The sequence below is a fragment of the Quercus lobata genome, chromosome 8, assembly GCF_001633185.2.
Source record: "Quercus lobata isolate SW786 chromosome 8, ValleyOak3.0 Primary Assembly, whole genome shotgun sequence".
Classification (NCBI taxonomy): domain Eukaryota; kingdom Viridiplantae; phylum Streptophyta; class Magnoliopsida; order Fagales; family Fagaceae; genus Quercus; species Quercus lobata.
In genome coordinates, this window is record NC_044911.1 from 47,441,572 (window position 1) to 47,458,367 (window position 16,796).

General features: G+C 33.1%; 1 protein-coding gene across 1 annotated transcript; it reads left to right on the forward strand.

Moving 5' to 3' along the window:
- The first annotated feature begins 580 nt into the window (after positions 1-580).
- Positions 581-3,757, forward strand: LOC115957252 (transcription factor bHLH67-like). The gene is made up of 4 exons (XM_031075450.1): positions 581-1,248; positions 1,642-2,325; positions 2,418-2,816; positions 3,160-3,757. Exons 1-4 carry the CDS (start codon positions 1,216-1,218, stop codon positions 3,241-3,243), a joined length of 1,200 nt encoding a protein of 399 aa, XP_030931310.1. The 5' UTR covers positions 581-1,215; the 3' UTR covers positions 3,244-3,757.
- The last annotated feature ends 13,039 nt before the right edge of the window (positions 3,758-16,796 follow it).

Consider the following 16,796-nt stretch of genomic DNA (forward strand, 5'->3'; position numbering starts at 1 on the left):
GATGCAAGAGGAAGAGAATATTATTGTAGCTTTTTTATTATTTCGATTTGCAAAAATAGTGATCGAGTGTAGAATGTTTTCTTCTCTTTTTATTTGCAATACCTTTTATAACAGTAACAACTCCAATTTAGAAAATCCAATGTGAATGCTATCCTATACAAAAATTTAATCTTCACAATGGTAAAGAGAATTCATATATTCAAATTATGAGATAATAACCTTCACTTTAGCGAGATAGATAATTCCGACACATGGAACTTATGTTTTACTAGCATGTAGCCCTACAAATATGGGGCTCCCGTATCAATAAAACATAAATGTCTGTTTTGGGCACATACGAATCTTTCGCCACTTTTAACTAGGGGCAAGGCCGTTCGCAAGGTAAATAACAAGATTTTTTTTTTTTTTAATTTTTTTTTTTTCACCCATGTGCTGGTGCAAATAAAATGGTAGGTAACAGTAAATAAGTGAACCATTATGGATAAAAGATAAGAGATCGAATTGGGAAAATGTGGGAAACGGGAATGACCTATCATCAGACTAATGTAGTGATGAGCATGACACAATCCATAGAAGGACTTTCCAAAGCCTTTCTTTCTTTCTTTCCTTTTTATTTTTTTTATTTTTCCTTCTTTCTCTGCCGTACTCTCTCTTCCAGCTCTCTGAAGAGAGAGAAAGAGAGTCCCCACAACTCTCTGTCCCCGCTGCCGGACAAAACTGCCTCCGCCAATAATGCTTAGGACCTTGTAAACCAGACAACCCTACCTTTCTTCTCTCTCTCTCTCTTCTGCTAAGTCTCACCAACTCCCAGAGTTTCAAGTATATCTGTTAATATCTTCAAACTCACTTGAGTAATTTCCACCTTTCATTTCTTACCACATCCCTTTCTGTTTCCATTTTCTTCACCTTTCTATTAACCCTTCTTCACCTCTCCCCAAGCCCTATTTCTAGTTCTTGTTACTCTCTCTCTGTCCTTCACTGTGAATTCTTCAAAGCAAAGCATTTAATATATTCTATTTAAGGGTATCACTAGCATGTAGTTTCTGGAACAAAGGAATAAATTGTTGGCTGTGGATATGGGGTCTCGTTCTGCTTCTTGGAGGTTACATTTATTACAATTGTTTTGTTAGTATCACTATATGGAATGTTGGTCACCGAGGGAGATAGAGAGACATAGAATTTAAGGCATACTGTAACAACTACTGCTTAGCTGTGATGGAGAGGCTCCAAGGACCCATGAATCCCTGTGTATGTTAATGTTACTACCAAGCTCATTTCGTACTCTATATATATCTATATATCTTTCCCTTTTCTTGAACCCCTTCTCTAGAATCAAGAAATGGACTACATTTACTTCTCAAAATGCTTGTATTTAATGCCTTGTGTTATTTTCCTGGAAAAGCTAACATATTCCAAGCTGTTTTCCTCTTAAATATTCTATTCTCGTCCACTTTTGTTCTCTCTTTTCACTGGGGAGACTGGAACCCCCCAACCCAATACATGAAAGTGTTTATCTTGCTCCCATTGGTGGTTGGGTTTAAACTTTGTAGCCCAGAGAAGAAAATTTCTTCTTCTTTTTTTCCCCTCTTCTTTTATAGTCTAATTTTCTGTTTTTTTTTTTCTTATTCTTTTTCTTTGCAGTTCTTTGGGGACCATTCAGACCTGGGTTGTTTAGAGCAAGAATTTGTGACCACGGAAAGCTTGAAAGTTGAGGAAGAAGCAGCATACTTTTCAAACTCAATGTTAGAGGACAAAGTGCCATTTCTTCAGATGCTACAGAGTGTGGGATCCCCTCACTTTTTGCCTTTCAAAGAGCCTAGTTTTCAAACACTGTTGAGATTGCAACACCTAAAGAAGCCTTGCGAGGTTTACACCTATTTTCCTGAAATGGAAACCCAAATTCAGGCCCTAGAGCTTGAGAGCTGTGTCACCAATGACATGGTAGAGTTACACTCACCAATGAAATCCGAGACCATGGACCTTCAACACCCACATTCAGCTTCATGTCTCGAAGCTACTGTGAGCTCAGAGTGCAACCAAGAAAAACCCAACTCAGCTGAAAAACATTGCATAGAAAGTAACTCGGGCTCTCCACCTCCTTGGGCTAACCCACAATCCTGGCCTAAACACACCCAGTTCTCCAAATCTCTACCAATAGTAACACGGGAGAGAAAAAAGCGAAAGCGAGCAAGACCAACCAAGAACAAAGAAGAGGTAGAGAACCAGCGCATGACCCACATTGCTGTGGAACGCAACCGGAGACGCCAAATGAATGACCATCTCAATGTCCTCAGGTCTCTCATGCCCGCCTCCTATATTCAAAGGGTAATTATATATCATTAAATTCTATAGAGTTCCAATCTTTAGTTTTACAATTTTGAAGGATTGAAGCTTTCTTCGTTTTGTTTAAAATTAAGGGTGACCAAGCTTCTATTATTGGAGGTGCAATAGACTTTGTGAAGGAACTAGAGCAGCTACTTCATTCCCTTGAAGCACAAAAGAGAATGAGAAAAAACAAAGAAGGAAACGAAAGCTCCACTGTGGTCCCATCCAATGGCTTCTTTATTTTGCCACAATGTAGAATTGGTTCTGATGAAGGAAATTGTGGAGAAGAGGTGAAGGCAGAGAACAAGTCTGAGGTGGCGGAGATAGAAGTGACAGTGATTCAAACTCATGTTAACTTGAAAATTCATAGCCAAAGGAGGCCTGGCCAGTTGCTCAAAGCCATTGTTGCATTGGAGGATCTTAGGCTCACAGTTTTGCACCTTAACATTACCTCCTCGGAGAGCTCAGTACTTTACTCTTTCAATCTCAAGGTATTACGTCTTTTCCTGTTTCTTTTTAGTCAACCATTCTGACTTGAAGATCATGCAACCCTAGTACTAGTTACTTTTTTTTTTTTTTTTTTTTTTCTGCATAATTTTAAGAGTATCTGTTATATTAATATATTGTAGTATTATTTTGTTTTTTGTTTTTTTTTTTTTTTCTGCATAATTTTAAGAGTATCTGTTATATTAATATATTGTAGTATTATTTTGTTTTTTGTTTTTTTTTTTTTTTTCTGCATAATTTTAAGAGTATCTGTTATATTAATATATTGTAGTATTATTTTGGACTGGTGTGATTTGGTGTGGGTTTTGAATGTGGTTGGTGATGCAGATGGAGGATGAGTGTAAATTAGGATCTGCTGATGAGATTGCATCGAAAGTTCATCAAATATTCAGCCTCATCAACGGTAGCTGATTGTTCAAAGACTCAAAGCAAATAGAGAGGCAGCCGACTTCATTGTTTGGAGAGGGTAGGACTTTTAGGATAAGGCAAAAACCAAAAAAAACAAAAAGGGATAGAGAGATTAGAATATGAAAAATGTATGGTGCTTTATGGGATGGGGGTATCGGGGAACAGAGGGCACCTTCAAATCCATTGCCCCCATTTCTTCTAGTCCGTGTGAGTTGTACCACATATGCAATGGGTGCAGTGCAGGACAAAACAGGTGATGTTTACAGCCTAAACTGAGAAGTTCCCATGTTCTTAGCTTCTCTTTTTTCTCTTCTTTTTGTTTAAGAGACCCCATGTTCTTAACTTAATTAATAAATGTTTAATTTATTTTTTTATTTTAGGGGGTGTAAACTGTAGCAAAGATATTTAGAATGGGGACCCGCATGCTTGGTTAATGAGGCTTGGTTTGAAACATTGAATATTTTCAGATTCTCATCATGACATATATTGCGAATGATGTTTCTGTTTTTTACATTGACTTTTGGAGCTTGCCGTACAAAATATAGATATTTCATCATTATATATTTTGTCCTTCAGGCTTCTAGGCCTTTTTGGGTTTTTCCTTAGGTGATGATCATCTCTATCCTGCATATGGGTTTTTGGTCTTTTGGGTTCTAACTTTTCTAAAAAATTAAAATGAAAAAGTTTATCTTTAAATTTGTTTGGAGAAAAATTCTTTTAATCAACTGTTAATAAAATTAGCTAAAGTGCATTATGTAATGTGATTTGTTTAAATAAAGCATGTTAATGATCTTATAAATTGTTACGTAATGGAATGAAAGTAGAATTTTTTAAACTAATTTAGAAGAAAACTTTATCCAAAAAACAAAGAACTGGTGTAGATCCCAATTATGGTTAATTACTAATTTTAGCAAATTAATCAATTAAGCCTAGATAATTTAATTAGCCAATCACATAGTTGCGTGGATATGCACAAAAGCCCATACACCCAACACTAGATGTGTTATAGAGAAAAACCTAAAACGGGCTTAAACTCTCTATGTCCTACCCATCGAATCAATTTGCTAACAAAGATAGTTGCAATACAATACTTATAGACCTTCCAAGTTTTAAATAAGTGTAGATGTACCTGAGCTTCCAACTTTTGCTGGCACTTGATTGCACCAACTCTTTCTGTTTACTAGCGTCCGATTCTACAAGTTGGGTTGTCAATCACAGGTCCAAGCTCTGAGGCATTTCAAGGCCTCTTGAAGATTTCTTAGGATTGCTTCTTTGATTTCCAGCTCCAAGCTTCAATTCATGATCGCTTAAGGTATCAAGGTGTATGGCTTGGGTCTGATCTCCGTGGATGAGGCAATTTGGAGAGGGTAAAGGTATCGAGATTACAATGAGTTTTGCTCTAATGGTGTCAATAGCTCTCTCACTCTTCAATATGAGAATTTGGTGTAAAAATAGTGGGTTTTATGAGATTTATAAAATGATTAATTGGATGGGAACAATAGAGGATTAAACCAACTAAATTTTCTTAAGTTCTTAAACTCGCTAGACCAAAAGTCATGTGGGTTCCAGGTAAAACTGTGTCTATTGAATTTTTAAAATTGTTCACTTCGCTTGAAATTCACCTGGCATCCCAAGTTTGCTCAAGCGAAATTGTTGATATTGCAACTTTAACTTCAGATTTTAATCCTCTCATCTCAAAATGCAATACAGCTCTAAAACACAAATACATGAAATCAATTTTGCAAAATACAATGAAATTTGGCATGAAATATGCTAACTAAACAAATTTCCTTAAAAATAATAATCAAACCTTTTAACTTAACTAGCACTTTTTAATGTTTTCAACAGAGATATTTAGAGTTCAAATCCCTTCTTCCTTAACTATTGAATGAAAAATTTTACAAAATTAATTAAAAAAACACCTAATTGTGCTCATTTTTATCTAGATTCTACAAAGAATGAAGAAATTTCTTTGAGATTAAATTTTTTTTTAAATTGAAAATATTTAATTCGAGCCTATTTCCTGTGCATTATAAATATTTGGTTTTATTGCCTAGAAAGTTGCGTTTGGTTTTTTATTAGTCAATTTATTTATTTTAAAATTATTTTCTCACTTTTCAATAAATAAACAAGTAGAAAATACGGGATGTAAAATTCATTGATTACCTATTTACTTCATGAAGGACGCCAGCTACTTTAAATTCTAAATTTGTTTTTTGGTATTATAATAGTTATATTATTATCCGATTTACAAAATATGTATTTAACTTTAAAACTAAACAACTGATCTCTTAACTTTATGTTTTCAACAAAGATGTTTAGAGTTCAAATCCCTTCTTCCTTAATTATTGAAAGAAAAATTTTACAAAATTAATTAAAAAAAACACCTAATTGTGCTCATTTTTATCTAGGTTCTACAAAGAATGAAGAAATTTCTTTGAGATTATTTTTTTTTTTAATTGAAAATATTTAATTCGAGCCTATTTCCTGTGCATTATAAATATTTGGTTTTATTGCCTAGAAAGTTGCGTTTGGTTTTTTATTAGTCAATTTATTTATTTTAAAATTATTTTCTCACTTTTCAATAAATAAACAAGTAGAAAATACGGGATGTAAAATTCATTGATTACCTATTTACTTCATGAAGGACGCCAGCTACTTTAAATTCTAAATTTGTTTTTTGGTATTATAAAAGTTATATTATTGTCCGATTTACAAAATATGTATTTAACTTTAAAACTAAACAACTGATCTCTTAACTTTATTTAAGAGCATCCACAACAGTGGAGCTATTTTTATAGCTATTTGGCATCACAAAAGGCTATTTTATCTATTTTACCTATTCATTTTACAAAATATGATTTTAGTTTTCAATACAATAAAATAATATAAATATCACAATAAAATAATATATCTACTATAATAAAATAATACATCTCACAACAAAAAAAAAACACCGAAAACTGATAATGGCACAATTCACAACCACCGCCAAGAACAACCACCCACAAAAACCTTTCAGCCAACTACATTCACCTCCACTACCACTCCACTAGCAACAAACTGTCATTTCAACCACAATCCATAGTCACAACCAAACCCACAAAAAAAATCAAACACCAAAAAACCCATGCGAAGAAGAACTAAAAACACCAGCATAAAAAATATATATATATATATCTATATATTTATATATATATCGGAAACCCACAAACCCAGCAATCCAAAACCCATGAACCTAGAATTCCCACCATCATCGATCATGGCGTCGTAGGGATGAGCGATGTTACTAATTACCATTGACGTTCTGCGACGAGCTGGAGCTGATGTTACTATGGGTTCAGTGGAGAATCAACCCTGCGTCAATGCTACCCATGCTGTCAACATCCTCGTCGTGCTTTGGTTTCCGATTACACTTCGATCTCATCGCTCTACTCGTACATCTCTCTTTTGGCTTGGCACTTGGGGCTTGGAATGGCGAGCTAGGTCGGCGAAAGGGGTGGGTCGAAGCTGAGTCTATGGCGGCATGTGTCGGTGGTATGGGTCAAGGGGCAACGGCGTGAGAGGTCTGAAAGTTGAGAGAGAGAGAGTTGAGAGTTGTGAGAGTTTTGAGAAAAAAAAGAAAAGAAAAAAAAGACAATAATATTTTAATAAGTGGGAGAATAAAAAATTAATTTTCTTTTTAGCTTTTAGCTACAGTGTATGTCTATTTATAGATGTGCACTGTAGCAAGAAGGTAAAAATTTTTAAGTATAGCTCCACTGTTGCAACTCTCTATTTTGTATTTTGATGTAGTTAAAATAGCTATATAATTATTTAGCTATACTGCTGCAAATGCTCTAAATACTACTACGTAAATAAAATAACCCATTAGTGTTAAATAAACTTTCATCAAAATAGTTGGAGATAAGTCTACCAAATAGCATCAAGATTGGAATTCTCAACCATGTTAAATATCTTTTATATCTACATGGGATTTTACCATAAACAAGCCTATAGAATGTTGTTTGTGAGGTAGGAATTTGAACTTATTGTATCTATATTTATCTATATATATATATATATATATATATTTAAAAGCTGAAACGTAACATTTATTGTTGCTACGTTCCTACTGAGTCACATTAACGACCACTTCATCTACTTATTTTCTATCTTTTATTTTCTCTTTTTAAACTTTTCTTTTCCCTATTCTAAAAATTTAAAAAAAAAAAAAAAAAATTTCTTCATCTCCCTATTTGTGTTCACATCTACTATTACACTTTTTTTTTTTTAATCACCTATTGTTATACACTCCTTCCAACATTTCCCTTCCTTTTTTGCCTCTTTATTTCCTCACTACTCTTTGCTTTACCGTTACACTTCCTTCATCCTTTTATATTTTTTATGTTTTGATTTTTTTTTTCTCTATTTTATTTTGTATAAATTTGATATCATTTTGTCCATTAAATCCATATTTTTTCCACACAAAACCTATGAGTTCTCTCTCTCTCTCTCTACTTTTTTGGTGGATTTTTGTTCTTTAATTTCTCATAACTCTAATTAAAGTTAATGATTCTTTTTTTTTTATTGTTTTATTTTTAATAAGTGTTTTGGTATTGTGTTTTATTTTTTAATTTCTAATAAAAAAGTTTTCTTTGATTGAATTTTGGTTTGGGTTAGGGTTAATACTTAGTTTTTTTTTTGGTGTGGAAATAGGTATTGGAATTTATATCAAAACGCAATCAACATGGTTATGAATTTGAATATGCCTACCGATTGTTTGAGTAATAAGTTACTATTATAAAATCTATTTTTTATTCTTTTGGTTTCATTTTAATTTTGATTTCGATAACATTATAATTTTGTGATGAGTTTTGATTATTATGATAATTTCTTTATTCCTTCAGAGATGAGAGATTTGAATAATAAATTTGAAACTTATAAAATTTAGTTGTATATTAGGCAAATATAACACATTATAATAGAAGATAGAAGAATATTGTTCAGCTTAAAAAAATAGTAACCAAACACAAAAATATGTGTGTGTGTGTGTGTATAGAATGATGTATTTGTATAGATAAAAAGGATAAAAAAAATATTTATAGAAATTTTTTTTAAATAGATAATACTTGAAGTAATTTTTTTTTTATATATATATTATATCCTATTACATAATATTTATATTTTCATACATCGTCCCTAATTATGAATAAAATTGCATTGCATCCCATGGTAAAGATAAATGGATAATTACAATATTTCATTGCTTGTTTGTCTTGTTGTCTTGTTGTCTTTTTATTTTTATTTTTTGTAAGTTTGTATATTATCGGGATCTTCTTGACATCTTATTCATGCTAGTTGGACCGTCATGGAAACCGGTTCTATCACTTCTACTAAAATCGTGCCCTCACTAGTCAGATTCAGATTGAAATAACACATAGCAGAAAAACCGTATTGGGTGAGACAGGCATGGCATTCTCTGCTATACGAATGCATGGTTGAAAATGGACTTTTTCTTTTTAATAATGAAAATGGACTTTTATTTGGTCACAACTTCGTAAAGAAATAATAATGTAAAAGACAGATATGAGTGACGTGGTCGTGGTGGAAGCTTTGTTGACGAGAATGAACGGCCAAAGTCAAATAGAAAAGAGCATTTGGCAAATCCTATTCCCAATTTCCCATCCCACACACCGAAGTGCCACAGAGAGAGAGAGAGAGAGAGAGAGAGGCTCTCTGTCTTTTAGAAAGGAGAGAGATGTACAGTGCAGGAGCAAGCTCATATCCCCATGTGAAAAAGTATAATGGGACAAATTACCCTCCTAGTTTTTCTTTTTGGTATTCGTGTTTTCCTTTTCACAGGCCTTTTTTTATAACTATTTTTTTTTTTTTTTTCTTCGGTTTCTCCAAGGGTTAGTCTCAATCTCCTAGCATACAATTGAGGCCTCTTTTCCCACTCCTACAGCTCCATGATAACAACCTTTTTCTTGGTTTTACTCCTAAAAAGAACCTTTCTCACTCCAATTCCAAATTGAGTCAATGCCAATCGGCTGTCTAAAACTGTTCTTTCAACAGTGATTATTAATTAATAATTACCTCCATTCAACACATTTTTTCATCAATATTCATGTTTTGTAGCACGATTAATTGCTTTCCCATGAACCAAATTAAGCTAGAAAGACCATAATCTAGTTTAATATTAAGGATAATTTAATCTCTCGTTAGAAGTTGAGCCACAAAGTCCACATATAATACTCCATTAACCTTATAAATTAAGTGTTCCCACAACCTCGGGCAACACATTGAAACATTATTAGCAATGGAACCAAAAGGAACTTTGGTCTCAGATTTTTCGTAACTAGTGTTTGTTTTATTTGGAATGGCGGTCCATCATTGAAGAACGCTGGCATATAATCAGTGTTTTCATACTATTATCATTAGCATTGGCTTCTTCTTAATATCGCATTTCCACACTATCATTAGCATTAGTTTATTTCCTTGAAGAACATAAAGCTCAATTTTTATAACACTATAGACAAGTGGAAACTTGGGGAGTCTCAACGTATGAGTGTTTAGTGTTTACCAAAGAAAACGCCGTCAGCTGTCTAGGCTTTAGAGACCAGATAATGATCACATTACCAGAGGCGAACGGTTCCTTTGGTTTCTCGCTATGTTCTTTTTCAACATCAGCCTCAACTTTCATTGGCAGGTAGTGTGTCTATAATATGACTACGTCCCTCATGGGTCAGGGGGATCTGCATATAGATATTAATGAAAGGAAATGTTAACTATTTAGGTCACTGGTTAATAATCCATATGAAAAAAAATTTTATGAAAAATAAAAAAAATTGTCAAAAATATTTTGATAATTTTTTTCATTTCTCGTAAAAGTGGTATCAAAACTTTCCTAAATTGAATTATTAATGAATGTCCTAAAGACACTTGTTAGCAAAACTCATTAATGAATGCTCTATGAGAAGACAGTGTTAAGGAGTTAATGGTATGATTGGATGGAGGGAAAGAAAGAGGAAAAAAAACGAGAAAATCATTTAATACATTTTGTTTGGATCTTATTTTAATTTGGGTGGAGAAAAATGTTCGAGGGTATTTGGAGTGATATATATCTTACCCCTTCAAACTTTTAAAGGTTATGATATTAATTTTAACTTAAATTAAAATTGGTACAAAATTATCAATTTATATAATGTCTTACCATTTTTAATTTATAAAACATCCAAATAAAAGTGAAAGATATTAATACTCATTCATTTACTTAATTTTTAAAACATCCAAATAAATGAATGGTTAACAATTTCTCCTTCCTCCTTATAGTATTTTATCTTTCCAAACTTCTAAACATGCTATTAAGGGGGGAGTAGGCATGCTTTGGGTTTTATTTATTTATTTATTTAATAACTAAAGTACACTTTTGGCCATAAAGTTTGTAATTGCAATGATTTACATATCAAAATTTCTATTTTGACCATTTATGGTATAATTTCGTTTTTATATTATGTCGACAATTTCTGTTAGGAATTTGATTGTTAACTACCAAATAAGTTGCTTCATTAAATCACATCACCCATATAATGTCACATGTCCCTAGATTACTAATAGAAATGGGCTGTAAGACCAATATCAAAACAAAATTAAATATGAAGGACTAAAATATTGAAAAGTAAATTATCAAAATGAAAACAATCTCAAACTATTAGGGCTAAGAGTGTACTTTCGTTTTTTTATGGCCCAAATTATTTTTAGAATTACTTCTCTTTTTTCATTAATTATATATTCACAACATATTTTTCAACTACAAAGGGATCAAATTATTGATGATAGTCGATAAAGTGATGTTAATGGCATTCTCAAAAAAAAAAAAAAGTGATGTTAATGGTAGATCTATATAAAAATCAATAACTTGTCAACTCAACTATTATGAAAATATTTTGTATTTAGCAATACTTTTTTCTTTTTTTTATAAATCAATTTTGTGTTCGATTTAAACCTATTTTTTTATAGGCAAAATTTAGTTACAGTTTCTTAAGTGTTGTACTTTACATTTCTCAATTGAATTGAATTTAATTATATAATTGTATTGAACAATACAACAAAAACAATGTTATATTTTCTAAAAGAAAAAATATATAAATTTAACGATATAGTTCATTGAGCTTAACAACCATATGATTTTATTGTAATCTGGAAAACCTCATATACAATAACTACACAAAAGTTTTACCCTTTTCATATGCTTGTGTGAGTTGTGTCATATGCAAGAAGAGAAAAACCTCCATCTTGTGTATTTACAGAAAGATATGTGTTGATGTCTTGTCTTCCCATATACCTGAAATTCCTTGGAGAATCAAGAGTGTCTACACTGATATCACTGTCACCAGGTCTCAAAATCCTAATATCTCTATTCGATGGATTGCTAGAGAAGCAAATTGTGCAGCAAATGCCCTGGGCAAGTGGTCATTGAAAAATAATGTATTTGGTAATTTTGATTTAGGCAGTGGCCTTCCTTGTTTTGTTTCTGCTATCAGGGCTGAAGCTTGCTACTCTCCTTTATAATCCCTTTTTGTTTTTGTTTTTTAAATATATCTTTTCAGTTCATCAAAAAAGAAAGACAAGTGAAAGTAACAATTTCTTTGGTTTGTAAGGGCTCTACAACATAGGAGTATAGGACTTAGTTAGGAGCCGATTACCCGAGATTTAAAAATAAATGCAACTTGAGCTGTTCAGCATTTCTCATAAAAGTGCAATTTTTTTTTTATGTTAGAATTATGCATAGGATTTCATTTCACTGATTTGTTTATTTCGCACAATTTATATGTATAATTAGTATAATACTACCTCTCAACACAAACGGAAATGTCATTGTTTCTTAATTTTAGTCTTGTGAGGTACAAATTAAAGTGACAGTGATTTTTCCAATGAGATCTTGCTGTGTTTTCAATTTTCAATAATTTTTTGGGGTAAGATATCATGCTAATTTTGACCCATAATATTTTTTCGTCTTCTTAATATTTGGCCTTACTGAATTCTGAGGTTTGTTGCGTGGTCCAATGGTCTGAATAGTATGTGCTAATTTTGACCCATAATATTTTTTCGTCTTCAAAATATTTGGCCTTACTGCATTCTGAGGTTTGTTGCGTGGTCCAATGGTCTGAATAGTATGTGCTAATTTTGACCCATAATATTTTTTCGTCTTCAAAATATTTGGCCTTACTGAATTCTGAGGTTTGTTGCGTGGTCCAATGGTCTGAATAGTATGTTCATGGGTAAATCTTTTTTTTATCATTTTCAAAGACAAAAAACTACCAAAACCTTCCAAGTTCCAAAGTGGGAATGGGGGTGTGATTCAGATGCTAGTACTTTATGAACCAGAGAGTCTTTAAGCTTCAAATTCCAAAGAGAACCTCTCTGTCTCTCATAAAATCTGACTCCCATCCCCATTGCGTATCCAAGTTTCCTCTAAAAATGTTATTAAATAGGGGGCACTAATAATCCTAAATTAAAACAACCAAACAACCTTTCTAACCTTAGGCCTGAGTCTCAGACTCAGTCTTTCACTATATATATACATATATATATATATATTTATATTTGTTTTCATTTTGAGTTGAGAAGTTTTGGCCAAAGTAAAAAGCTGACATAGTAGGGGTATAGAAATACATACAATTCAATATTCATATATTGGTGTGGGGTCAGGGGGATCACAGATTCCGATCATAGGGCATCCGAATCTTAACAGAGTGCCTCAGAGATCTCCTTGGAGACTCTGTGTTTTTGGAAATGTGTAATAACCCTACTTAATGGGGCCCCCTTCTACACCTACAAATTTCGGACCACCTGGTCCTTCTAACTTCTAAAGCCTTCTGTTCCTCCAAAAAAAATAAATAAATAAATAAAAGAACTTCTAAAGCCTCCATCACTGTACAATCAATAAAGATCAAATGGAACAGAATCCCATCATACCTCACTATTCAGAGGTACATCACACCATGTATTATATTAATCCATGCTTTGACCAACGGTCAACCTCACCTCCAATCAAATACATTTTTACAGTTTAGTTCATTAAATTTTCATTAAACATGAAAGAAAAAATGTGAGCCATAAATTTTATTAAATTTAGTTCTTTTTATTTTATTTTTTTATGTTAACCAAATAACATAAAAGATTTAATTTCTTTTTATTTTTCTCATTTTCTTCTCAAACTAAGTACAGTGTCAGTCACGACCGCACAAGCTATAGTCACTCCACAATAATGTGGAGGACAAGGATCAAAGTTTAAATTTTTAGAAGAAAATTTTACACATGTATATACTTAAATTATATTAGAGTAAAATTTTTATTTTATATAAAAATATTATAAAACATAGAGTCGGTCTTTCACTATTTCAGCATTCTTATTTTTTTTATTTATTTTATATAAAATAATGCCACACACAAATACATATAAGTAATGGGTCCATGAAATTGTTACATACAACTGATAAAGTAAAACGGTTATGACAAAATACATTCATATATATATATATATATAATTGTTTTATTTTTAACTTTTCTTTTAAGTTAGAATTGGAAAAAAATGGTCAAAGGTACATGGATAGAGGGGTTTGTACAGTCAATCACGCCTTGATGGCCTGCGCTTAGGTCATAGCTCAGTGAGGTGAGGCCACTATTAATATGAGTAATTTTAATTAAGACTATTAAGAGCATCCACAATAATAGTGCTGAATAACTATATTACTATTTTTAGCACCATTATACACTAAAACATGCTTTCTAATAGTGAAGCTAAATCTATATTTTTTGACTCCACAATTACAATGCACAACCAACCAAAAATAGTTGTGCACTGTTTTTGTGCGTTCACACTGCTTTTAATTATTTTACTACTTTTTCTTCATGTCTCTCTCCTCACTCTCTCTTCCTCCACGCCGATTTGCATGCAGCCGACCCACGCTCCGCTATCGACCACGCTCATCGCATTAACCCACTGCACTCCTCCACTCCTCATTGGCCCAACTCCCCTGCCCCATGCCATCGAATTAACCCAATGATCTGGTGAGTAATCCACACCACATCACCTCCACTACAAACAAAAACAATCCACAACCACCACAAAACACAAACCCACGGCAGATTGGTTAGAGTAGAGAGAAAGATCATAAACTCATGACACAACCTACAATCCTGTGACCCCAATTGGAGAATGCCGGCGTTCTTAGCAGCCCAAGAGGCCTTCATCCACGACAGGATCTTCGAGAGCTTCGACGAGTTTGTCTCCAGTGCTGACAAGAAAGGTTTCGAGATGTTGATAGGTGGGAAGGAGAGAGTGGTGACGAGACTTGCTGGGAAAAGAAGGGAGAGAAGTGAGAAGTGAGAGTGGAGAGTGGAGAGAGGCATGGCGTAGAGACAGAGAGAAAGAAAGAAATTAATAAAATAATGTATTAGATATATTATTTTATAGGGGTGACAATTTGTGTTCACGTGTCGTGTCGACTTATGAGTATTTGACTATATGGGTCAACCCTAGCTTGATATGTTTATTAAATGGGTCAAGATTCCTCAAATCTAAGACAATCAATTTATTAAACGGGTCAGTCGTGTCAACCTGTTTATCAAATTTTATCAAAATAAAAATAATATTTTTTTTAGTATTAACTATTAACCAAATTGATATGAATTATGAAAAACCAAACAAATAAATATTGTAGGGTCTCGTTTTTCAGCCCAATACCACACGATGGGTGGGATCTTGGACCAGCGGGCCTTATACAATGAATTTGTAGAGAGTGGGCTAAAAGGTTAGGCCTTGGTGAACGGACAGTCGTTAGTCATGGTGTTCATGATGATCACACAGAGGTGAACTGAGCCTATCCAAGAAGACTTTCTCCTCGGCACGGCTTGGGTGGCTCCGGTTCTTGGACCTGGTCCCAGTCCCCTTTCTAGACTGCTTCTTCCTCCTTTTATACTAGCTTTTTCCCTCCCCCCAACGTTCACGTGTAGGTTCAGTTTTATAGGGCTGGTATTTGTCCCATTAGCTCATACCCAAAGTGGTCGGGGGTGGTTGTAAAAGCTGAAAAGCATGACTCTGTTAGGTGCAGAGTACTTAATTGCAGTAATGGCAGCCTTTCCCTTGTTCTTTGTCGTTTTAGTACTTTTCCTGTTCGGCGAAATGACCTGGAATGTCATCACCAGGACCGAGTTGCTCCCTTTGCCCTCGGCTACATTTATGGCCGAGGAGGGTCCTTCCCATGGCCGAGGAGGATCCTTCCCATGGCCAAGGGGTGGGCCTTCCTTGGATCAGGCCTTGGGCCCAGCATAGACATTGACATGGGCTTTCCGATTTTATACCCCCCCACAAATATTTTTAATATAAAATTTAGAACTAATGAGTAATTACATCACAAATAATCATTCAAAATTAAATTGTCAACCTATTTATCGAATTTTATCAAAATGAAAATAATTTTTTTTAGTATTAATTATTAACCAAATTGATATGAATTATGAAAAACCAAACAAATAAATATTTTTAATATAAAATTTATAACTAACGAGTAATTACATCACAAATAATCATTCAAAACTAAAGCATATCTCAATATCACAAATAATCAATCATAATATGTCAAAGAAAATAAATCATAACAACTGATAAGTTTATATACCTAGGGTTTGAAAGGTATATTGATAAAATATTATTTAATTAAACGGGTCAGACAGGTCAAACGGATTCTATATGATGAACACTAACCCAACCTATTTATTAAACGGGTTAATCGTGTCAACTCGAATATGACATGAATCCATTAAGCCTTAACCCATAACCTATTAATTTCGTGCCGTATCGTGTCGGGTTCGCAAGTTGTGTCAAGTTTTGCCACCCCTAGATGTTTATATTATTTTATTATGTTGAAAGTTAAAATAAATTCACTGATACTAGATGTTTTGTAAAGTGAGTAGGTAAAATAAATAAAGTGGATTTTTGTGGTGCCAAATAACTAAAAAAATAGCATCATTACTGCAGATTCTCTTACAACTACATGTCAACTCTTTTTTTTTTTTTTTCTCAATTATTTTGTGGCATATTTCCGTTGATCATTTATTACTTTTACCTAAACTCATTATTTTTTCTCTTCATCGCCCATAGTTTATCAAATCAAAATTGTGATAAAATTGTATCATATTAAAGTTGTGACAAAGTTGTATAATATAACATTTGAGTTCAAGATATTTCAACTAATAAAATGATTGAATAAAATATTTGGAATCCAACCTCTATTTACATAAAAAATTAATTGATATTTTACTCTAATAATAAATAGTCATAATTAAGAGCGGATAGTTTGAAACTCTCGCCCAACAAAAGAAAAAAGTTGTATAATATAAGTTGGGTAGTAGAGTTATTGCTGATAAAAAACAAACTTTCCGTTGTTGCACGGTTGTACGAAGATGCTGCGGAAAAGCCGTATGCTTTCGGCGTATGATCTTTTCCCTTTAGCATGGCTGATTATTATTTTTTTGTTGGTCACAGTGATCAGGTGAGGTTGAATTGGGAT

Bases quoted from the DNA above. Each gene is read 5' to 3' on its own strand.
- LOC115957252 (XM_031075450.1), top strand. From the start codon at position 1,216: ATGGAGAGGCTCCAAGGACCCATGAATCCCTGT. The intron at 2,326-2,417 runs GTAATTATATAT...TTTAAAATTAAG, and splicing joins CCGCCTCCTATATTCAAAGG to GGTGACCAAGCTTCTATTAT. The intron at 2,817-3,159 runs GTATTACGTCTT...TTGGTGATGCAG, and splicing joins TTTACTCTTTCAATCTCAAG to ATGGAGGATGAGTGTAAATT.